General features: G+C 35.8%; 2 protein-coding genes across 3 annotated transcripts in view; both read left to right on the top strand.

Moving 5' to 3' along the window:
- The window catches only part of LOC144443813 (uncharacterized), a 41,968-nt gene extending 38,429 nt beyond the window's left edge, over window positions 1–3,539 (top strand). The window contains exon 9 of the mRNA XM_078133361.1: window positions 1,687–3,539. Coding sequence (XP_077989487.1) covers window positions 1,687–1,769 — 83 coding nt within the window. The 3' untranslated portion in view covers window positions 1,770–3,539. The remainder of the gene's footprint in view (window positions 1–1,686) is intronic.
- Window positions 3,540–6,726: 3,187 nt separating this feature from the next.
- The window catches only part of LOC144443428 (coiled-coil domain-containing protein 171-like), a 38,203-nt gene continuing 34,248 nt past the window's right edge, over window positions 6,727–10,681 (top strand). For both annotated transcript variants that reach the window (XM_078132900.1, XM_078132899.1), the window contains exons 1-2: window positions 6,727–6,787; window positions 10,247–10,438. In XM_078132900.1, coding sequence (XP_077989026.1) covers window positions 10,271–10,438 — 168 coding nt within the window. In that variant the 5' untranslated portion in view covers window positions 6,727–6,787; window positions 10,247–10,270. The remainder of the gene's footprint in view (window positions 6,788–10,246; window positions 10,439–10,681) is intronic.

The following is a 10,681-nucleotide window of genomic DNA, read 5'->3' as shown; positions in this document are numbered from 1 at the left end:
TTGGGAATCAAGGAATTGTCAGTGGTCCATCTCTGGCAAAGTATACAACATCACTTTGTTGTATAGCATCAAGCTCCACAACATCTACTGGGAGAATGGACCAACATTGAATGTATCATGTGGTAGTGATGTATACAGACTCTGTGATACCTCTCTTGTGACTTTGTAATCTTGGAATCTATGAACCGGAAAATTGAACTTATGATTGTCATCTTCTGTGTGCTATTAACTAGACTACACTGCACTGCATCAATCATGGAACCCTGTATGTTGTGGATCTGTTGCACTGAAATGTGGTCATTCAGAAAATATCACAAAACACAAAAAGAGTCACTTGGTGTAAAACTAATGATGCCTTTAACTCTATCACATACACATGTAATAATGTAATTTTCAAAGAACCCAGAGTCACAGACGACGCTGTTGTCTCATATAGCGTAGTAACTGTTTGAGAGTGCACATGATGTATTCCCGAGTTCTGAAATTATCCTCTAAACCTTAAGTCTCACAGAGTAGAGCACCTTACATAGAGATTTTTTTTTTATTTGTAAATTATCAAGGAAAATTTCCATAACATTCCTAAGGAGCAAACATCAGAATCAATTGTAAAAAAGATGCTGTACAAAATACAAAATAAAAAGATGTATAGTGATCTTGTATTTTGTAAGGCATCTTTCATACATAGAGATTTGATTGACAAACCTGTGAATGCAAAAATGGATAGTTGTGAACTTGCATGGGTTCAGTCACAAATGAAAATTTATGTCATTGAAAATTGGTATTTGTTTTCCAAAAATGATTGACATAAGTTGAAGTTTGCGATATGAGTGTTGTAACACAAATAGACTGCCTAACTAACTGTTTTGTTTTCACAGATTCCAGTAGACTGCCTAGCTAACTCTTTTGTTTCACAGATTCTGCAAGACTGCCTAGCTAACTGTTTGTTTTCAAAGATGCAGTCAGACTACCTAGCTATGTTTTGTTTTCAAAGATTCAACCAGCCTGCGTAGCTATCTGTCAGACTGCCTAGCTATCTGCTTTGTTTTCAAACTTGTACTTATCTGGAAAGAGAAGTGATGATTTCAGAGTGATCTACTAACAGCTAACTTGACTGATGCATCAAGTAGTTTCTGATAACACCTTCACTTTTATTCTTCATCCAATAGCTCACTTCTAAGTCACTCACAGCTAATATTGTATCTCCTCTAGTTGTTGTTGTTGTTGTTGTTGTTGTTGTTGTTGTTGTTGTTGTTATTATTAAAGTGTCCTATGTGGACTTTAACAAACACTAAATACAGTTTTAGTACACAGTATAGAAAGAGCCACACCCAACTTATCAGACACAAAGTATACCAAACTGAATAAAAAAAATGAACATCCCATGTCTGAATTGTTGCTTGTATTGTTTCCTGCGATTGAAAACCTCATGTGAGAAGTTTGCAATTATCAATAGTAGTTGGTCCCTTGAGTGACACAAAATACTGATATGTCACAGATTTGTTAAATGTATTGTATGTCAGGGGGAGATGGAGAAGTGACAATATGGATTTGAGTTGGATGAAACTTAGTGTAAAAGTCAGGTGGAGGGATAATGTATGAATAGTAAAAATGTATATGAGACAATTTCCTACAGTAATGAAATATGTATTAACTTTCTGGTCAACTTTTTTCCTTATTTTTATTTAGATGAAATCTACACTGAGAAAGACAAATACAAGACTGTATGCGATGAACTGGATCAAACTCTGCAGGATCTTCATTCAATGTAATACAAATTTCACATCTCTCTTTGACTGCCAGTTTCCTGGGGAAAAATTATCAGAATTCCAACCAACCAAGCATACATACATGCATGCCTCATGTTGAGACCAGGCAGTTTACCAGGGAGATACACAGTTTGGATATTATGTCTTTTGACTTTAGTACAAGTAGCACAGAACTTCTGGCTGTTGTTTACAGTGTAAGGTTTTTAGATGCTCACTTTTTTCCAACGCCTATCTCGACTTTCCAGAGGGTTTTATGTAATAGTGATGAATTCATGTAGCATTTTCATACCAAACAGTTTAATTTAATATAGTAGAATTAGATTTGCTCACTGTTATAGGTCTGATTTCATGTCTGGCATTATCCATACTGGAATATAAGCTAATCTCGAAAGAAAAGTTTAACATCCCATTTTTATTTTGTTTAAAAGTTTCATTGCATGATTTGTATGAAGTTGAATTAATGTAATTAGCAAGTATTAATGCTGCCAGAATTGAAACAACACAAAATATTAGTGATTGCATTATTTGAAAAAAAAATATACATCAGTCAGTGAGGCATATAATTAGTGATTCATTCGGTTACAGTCTGTATATCTTTCCCAGTATTGTAGATGTTACTTAAAATTGTCCTGCCAAGTACTGTGCCAACATAGACTAGCACCTCCAGTTTGCCTTTGTTCATTTCATCCATACACACTTCATTTCTATGTGTCCCATTTATAGTTCACGTAGACAAGAACATGTATATCATAAACGAAGGTGATGTGTTTAACTTGAGTGTACAGGGGCAAACTGACTTTAAACTACTTTCAAAAGCCTTGGAAATTTAGACAGTTATAATACAGGCTTTCATATTTTTTTACTTCATTTATATTAGCTTACATTTTTCCCAAACCTGTAAGTCTGTCATTAAAGAAAAAACACGAACCTTCAGATGTTCTGAAATATTGTTTCAAAATTCTATCATTCTTTCATAAAAATGTTACCATCCAAGTAACTTCCATGTTGGTTTTTAAGAAAGGAGAGACCCTGAGATAGTGTTAGAACTTGAAGTAATATATAATGTTTTAAAATTTTGTGAGTCTAGTAGAGCTTCTTAGACTAGGTATTGCTTAACATAAAAAAAAAATCCAGGGCCGTGTGAGACAGCAAGTAGTACTTTATATTGTATAAGCTGATAAGTAATATGTAAGAAATTAATAATTTGCAAATACTTCTGGTGCATGTCTATATTTTCTATTTTCAATTTAGTTTTTCAGTAAGTGTGTAGTTTATTTTACTCATGCCTTTTTCTTTTTGACATGCCTTGTTTGTTAAAATGCCATCAATAAATCATTGTACAAAAATTGGGTTTTGGAAGTATGATTCATTTAGGTGTGTGGATAGTGGATTTACTTTGGTGGTTGGTTTGTATCTTGGTCTATCGGTTCTCCAAAGGTTTGCTACTATTATGTTAGCTGGTGCTCTATATTAAGTTATGCAATTTGTCATTTTTTGGTTGCATTTATGACATTTTTATTATGGTAGAGGTGTTTCTTATTTTGTTTTCACACTTCATATATCATATTTGATATTACAAAAATATAGGTACATATATGAAAATTTTGTCAAATGATTGAGCTCTTTAACTTTAATGGAAAAAATTATTATGATTTCATGAAGGCAGAGCAGCTGACAGCAATGAATGTAACTGAGCATATAGATCCAGGCTCTGAATGGAATGGTAATTTTTTTCGTTTGTGGAATCTGATCAATAAATCTTATACTGTTGAATATATTGTGTCATACTATACGTTGTCAATCAAGCAATATTAAACCATAAACTGGTGCCAAGATTGTAAGCACATTTAAGATTCTAGATTCTAGTCTGTAAGGTACGTCGTGATAAAGGGCGCCCTCACACATAGGGCAAACCCTGCTGGAATGACAGGATATATCTTGCAGCCTAACTTGATACTCGGATCTATGATGACTTCTGAAGTGATGTAGTTTCCAGTTAAGGTTAATAGTTATACTGGCATTGGTACTGTTGTTAGTTATTCAATTATTGGTATGAAAGGAAATGTCTGAATGTATTGTGTACGATGGATGCAAGCTATACGATCTCTATTTGAACACGGACAAGGAAAAGGAAAAGGGGAAAAAAGAAAGCCCAACTCTAACTCTCTTTCTTGTCTGCGTGTTGGAATAGTGGGTTGCTTTTGTTGCATGGTCAAGCCACTCTTGTAGGAATACTCTAATATTAGACAGCCTTTCTGGGAAGAAGGTGATCACTCGGAACAACAACATTGAAAACAAATGACAGAACCTGTGCAAACACTCAAAATACACTATTTTTGCTGTCTTCAAATTGTAAATCTCATATTTGGAAAGATTTGTGTCCTTGCTGCTGTTCTTCATTTGTGATTGGTTGATGCCAATAATCTGTCTTCGCACTACTAGTTTATCTTAAATACTCCAAGTAAGACTGGATGTCTCCAGTGAGAATAATCTAACATAGAAAGGTGTCAATGTAAGAATGTTTATAAAGGTCTGGAGAAAGCGATCCCTGATTTCTGCTCTGCTTCAGGGTGAGTGCACTGTCGACAGCAGACACATTTTGACATGGAACGAAATAATCTTAAAAATTCATAGGTTTAAAGATTTCAGGTATAATACTTTCACAACTCTTTTTCATTCATGTGTTGCCCCAATATTGGATTATTGTTCTGGCATTTGGGGCTTTAAATCCAAGTCGAAATGTGACGCCATTCAAAATCGGGCTATGAGATATTTTCTCGGTGTCCATAAATTCGCTCCGATACTTGCTGTTAATGGAGATATGGGCTGGGACAGTTGTCTGATAAGGCACCAGCTTAATATGGCCAGATTATGGAATCGTTTATTATCTATGCCAGATAACAGGATAACCAAACAAGTGTTTTTATGGGACTACGAGTTAAATTCAAAAATTGGGCCCAGGATATGTTGAAATTATTTACAGAAATTGGTTTACAAGGAATTTTTCATAATATGGAGACATGTAATATTTCGTTTGTGAAAGAAAAACTGAGAACCTTTCATGGTAATAATTGGGAAATTAATGTGAAAGAAAAGCCTAAGCTAAAAACATATGTTACTTTCAAAAAACATTATGGTCTGGAAAATTATTTAACGTATAATTTGTCACGTGGTAAGCAATCACTTTTAGCTCAGCTCAGACTAGGTATTCTTCCTTTAAAAATTGAAACTGGTAGATTTTCTAATTTAGACAGGGAGGAAAGACTTTGTGATTTCTGCAAAGACGCAGTTGAAGATGAGATACATTTCCTTTTTCACTGTGGACTTTATCATGAATTTCGAGAGTTTCTGTTTTCAAAAGCTAGGGAAATATCTCCTCACTTTAACACAAGAGACGTTGTCGAAAACCTAGAATTTTTAATGACAACCACGCCATTTGACCAAGCAAAGTTTATTAGTGATGCTTTTTGTAAGAGAAAGGAATTTATGTACAATGTTTAATTATGTACGCTTACTTATTCATAAGTTAAAGACTTGTATTACTTTAGTGTCTTGTAAGCCCTAGGGGCTGGGTGTGGCTATGGGTAAGTCCACACATGACACTTTAATAAATAAACATAACATAACATAAACATAACATACAGGTAAAGAACAGAGATGAGCTATACTCCTCCATCAGATTGAACCCCACCCACATGTGCTCGTAAAGTTGCTTTATCATAGATAATTATGTAGCAACAATGAGGTCAGCAGGCTGTTCAGTGAGACTCCATTGCTTGCTGTTCATCCCAACTGTTATAGTTCTCTATATGATATAACAACTTCCCAAGCACCTGTGCCCCCACCTACACAAGCACCTGTGCCCCCACCTACACAAGCACCTGTGCCCCCAGCCATACAAGCACCTGTGCCCCCACCTACACAAGCACCTGTGCCCCTTGTAAAATTGTTTGGTACACTACATTAAATAAGTTGCAATCGACCTCTGAGCATCCATACATGATAAAATATTTCTTGAAACAGAGATGGGGGCTTTGCAAGGTGAGGTCTCACATTGAGCTGTAACTTATACCTGGAGATACTTGACCATCAGAGCTCTCCCCGTCCATCTTGATTTGGGGAGAAACAGCATACCGTGATTGCTGGTGGGAGGGAGTCTCCCATGGTGATCACTTTTTTGAAAATAAGGACATGATGGAGGCGAAATAGAGGCATACAATTTCAAACCATACACATTATTAAAAGCCATACAGTACACAAATATTGTCCAGCACCTCAATTTTACTCTCAGTACAGTATTATATGGTATATTGTTTAACATTTTAACCCAGGAAGAGATAGTAAGGCACAGACACATATTCACTTGGCTATTGAGACACACACACACACACACACACACACACACACACACACACACACACACACACACACTCACTCAACACACATGATGTATGTGTTGAAACTTGAGCATGTTGAGGCACCTAATACTGTGTTCATTCCAGAACTTGTAGTTACGTCTGTTCGTGCTTCAACACTAGACTGTAATTCTGATTATAAACTGGTAGTGTATTGCTCTTTCTACATGCATAAATATAGTATTGCAGTCCCTCTGTAGAGAGGGGGACTATGATGGTATGTTTCTTTCTTCTCCGTCTCTGTAAACTGACCAACACCACCGCTCTGAACACAAAGTACGACGAAATAAAAACAAAATACTAGAGCTAATATTGACTATAGAGGGCGACATATATACTGGACTCTGGTGGTGTTCATACATAGTGTACTGTACGACAATTGTCGCTGTCTATGTAATAGTCGACTGCATTTTCATATAGGCATTTACCAACAAAGAAGACAGTTTGCAGATGCAACAGAAGCTTTATTCAGGAAAAACTCGTGAAGTGTTTTGATTTTATAATTTGCATAACAAAACCTTTGTTTATGACCGTTACACACTTAGTGCCAACAATATGGCGGCGCGCATGAAGTTCAGAAGTTGTTGTCATGCTGCACAGACACGGGTAAGTTTTGATGTGAATTTCTCGCTTGTAAAAGTTAATACCAAAACGATTTCACTTCAGCGTCGTTTTGCTAATGCAAAGGGATGCCACGCAACTCCAGGGTAGCCAGGAATGCATTAGAAGCTCGTCAACACATGAATTTTTAAACGTCCAACGTAGTATCGGTTACGAAGCAAGTCACAACAAGTTTCAACTTTATTCAGTTGGTGTAACAGACCCAGGATACCATACCTACAGCTTGGACGGAGTGCAAGGCTTGTAGAAAAGTCATTAGTCGTCTGATGAATTCTGTTGAACCGTAGATTCTCTATAGTGTCCATCAGTTTATATTGATTGACACATATGTTCATGTAAAGTGTACTCGTTCGAACTGTGTTGTGACGAGAACGATTGTTTGTGGCGGTTCTTTTAAAAATCTATGCTGGGGTCAACTGAAGGAATTGGACACTTCAGAGCCCGTTGTTAGTTTACGAAAACCTTTGCCACCAAACGTGTCGTATTACAGTATATGTTGAAGTTGACAACCGTAGTAACGATTATAAATAGTACATGTTTCATACAGGTAAGTAAGAATTTGGAGATGAACATTATAGAATTCACACTGAATAAGACATTGAGTTGAATTTTAGTGAGAAACATTTTTGAAATGTTGCTGCCTTGTAATGTTCCACTGTCTGATATTTAGTAAAACGCAATGCAGTATCACAAACTTTAAATATTCTGAATATATTTACAGGTCATGTGTCATATAAGGGCAATATAGTTGTATGTGAATACAATGTACACCTCATCCACTGATCATTACAGTACTTTAACAGTAGACAGAGCAATATATGAATCCTGCTGTTAAAAGGTTATCTTTATAGATTAATTAATCATGGATGTATTTTTTTCACCAGTACATCTAATGTTTGATATTTGAATGGATTACCTGATAATTTTCTAAAACCGAATCATAATTGTTATCAAAGTGTTGGTGTAGTTTGTGTTTCAGAACACCCAATTTTATTTTACACTAATTGGGATTGGAATGATGGTGGCTTGGTTGGGTTCAGAAATATTTCACACACACACACACACACACACACACACACACACACACACACACACACACACACACACACACACACACACACACACACACGCATACACATACACACACATGCATACACATACACACATACACACACACACGCATACATGTACTCATACACAATTAATAGGTTTCACAATAACGTCACATATTGCCATCTCACAAGATAATTGAAAGTATACCCACATACTATAATATGTTACTCTAAGTTCATTAAAATTATATTGAAATTAGGTGAATCTGAACAGACTTTCAAGAGCAAGTCTTTATTAAGTACATGTAATAGACTGCAAGTCTTTTGTTAACTTATGCTCAAGTGTTTTTACAAAGCCAAAGCTAAATAGCTAAATCTCTGGGCAAATTTTTTATATAAAGATTTGTCCAGAGACTTAGCTATTTGGCTTGCAAATGTTGTCTGTGAACATCATCATATAGATTGTGTGGAAACCAAGGTTTTCCATAAATTTAAAAGTAGAAGGCAAAAATGAAGAAAAAAAGGGGCCAACCAGCTGCAGCGCCATGAAATGGCTGGTGGGGGTGGGTCAGGGTGGGGCATCCTCCTTCCAGTCGTAGGAAGCTCTGTTGATCACAGGTTTAGAAAACCATTACAAACACTTTTGAGAGTAGTACTTTTGATTGATTTAATTCCTCATTTAGAATAACCTCACTCCATATATAGTTTATGTATGGACTTCACCTCACCCAAAACTTATCAACATTTAATAGGGATGATCACAATATATTGACACACAAGCTCAATAAACAAACTTTGTTCATTTAAAGAGAATGAGAGAGAGAGAGAGAGAGAGAGAGAGAGAGAGAGAGAGAGAGAGAGAGAGAGAGAGAGAGAGAGAGAGAGAGAGAGAGAGAGAGAGAGAGAGAGAGAGAGAGAGAGAGAGAGAGAGAGAGAGAGAGAGAGAGAGAGAGAGAGAGAGAGAGAGAGAGATGGATAGATAGATAGGGAGAGAGGGAGAGAGAGACAGATAGAGAGGGAGAGACAGACAGAGAGAGAGAGGGAGAGACAGACAGACAAACAAACAAAGGCAGAGAGAGAGGGAGGGAGAGAGACAGATAGAGAGAGATAGACAGACAGACAGACAGACAGACAGACAGACAGACAGACAGACAAACAGAGAGGCAGAGAGAGAGGGAGGGAGAGAGAGGGTGTCAATTTTGATTACGAGACTTCATTTTTGCATTTTTAACCAACGCAAATCAGAAATCTTTCATACCTTCAATGTTAGCAGGTTCTGTATTTGCTACTGAGATGTTGATAAATTTACTGCTAACATTATTATTATTATTAGACTTTATTTAAACTCGATAGACTGTTGAGCCAAAGGCTCTTCTCACACAGTGTCGAGATAAAAATATACAATATATACATGATAGGTATTGGGTTTCTGTTAATATTTTAATGTGTTTAATACTATATTTTTACACTGCAATGATCATAGTGGTGTGACCACTACAATTTTCATCATACTTTACATCATATATAAACATGTCAATGTCGCACTTGTAAACATTCGTTTAGGGGGAGGGGAAGGGGGAGGTTTTTTTATTGAGTATGTGTAACATTGTGCGATCATCCCTTAGAGATACTCAAAACCGTAGCAGAATAAGAACTGTACTCAGAAGTAAATTAATCAAAATTTGACCCTTTTGACCTCACATCATTTACAGCAATAGGAGTTTTAGAAATAGCAATTATTAACTGATTTCCTTTCAATTTGAATGTGCATTATGATAACATTGTTTCTCCCACAGAGCAATGGCTATAATTCAACAACAAAAGCACTTGAAATAGGATATTATCCCCTGTCCAGGCTGCAGTCAATGAAAAAACTGACATTTCAGGAGTAATACTTCCTCTTTCAGAAGTAAAGTCCAAAAGATATGTGATATGAGTGTTTGTGATGACGTTGTTTCTCATAACACAGCAATGACTGATGAGAAAACATCATTTATTGAAAAACATTTATGGAATAACCCATTCCATGAATTACACTTACATCTAGCTAAAATCCATGCACTTCTAGATGTTTGAAATATCAGTGTTTCCAATGACTTTGTTTCTCCTAATACAGCATTATAATAACTTAACCCTTTCATGACTAGAGACAAGTTTTAAATAATATGGGGACCCAATTCATATGAATATTTTCATAATTACAATAATATTGCTTTATTAGGAAGTAACATTTCTTTAATTCCAGTCTAAAATGAAGTTGATATATGCCAAAAACTTACATAAAACAAGAATTTTGTCCACACAATTTTGGCGGGAATGTTTTCAGTATTGAAGGGGTTAAATAAGGCTGCAATGACTAATTTTGATGACATTGTTTCTTTTCATCTTACAGCTGTCAGAAGATATTTGTATGTAAATGATGTCAGCTACAACAAGTGAATCGACCCTTTCTACTAACCCTGTCATCCCTACCACTGGAATTACTAACACAACACAACCAGATAATAAAAAATCTACAACCATGGATTCAGCATTAAATGTGAGTGGAGAGTCAATGTTTACTACTCCACAGAAAGATGCCAAGGTAAGCTACTAATGTTTCATTATTAATAGTATTACAAGTACTACATGTATGTGTAAGCATTACTATATGTATGTAAGCACTACTATGTGTATGGAAGCACTACTATGTGTATCTAAGCACTACTACATGTATGTAAGCATTACTACATGTATGTAAGCATTACTACATGTATGTAAGCACTACTATATGTATGTAAGCATTACTACATGTATGTAAGCATTACTACATGTATGTAAGCACTAC

Source organism: Glandiceps talaboti, chromosome 12, assembly GCF_964340395.1.
Source record: "Glandiceps talaboti chromosome 12, keGlaTala1.1, whole genome shotgun sequence".
Taxonomy (NCBI): Eukaryota; Metazoa; Hemichordata; class Enteropneusta; family Spengelidae; genus Glandiceps; species Glandiceps talaboti.
The sequence above is the reverse complement of the archived record's forward strand: the minus strand, read 5'-3'. Positions and strand labels throughout refer to the sequence as shown.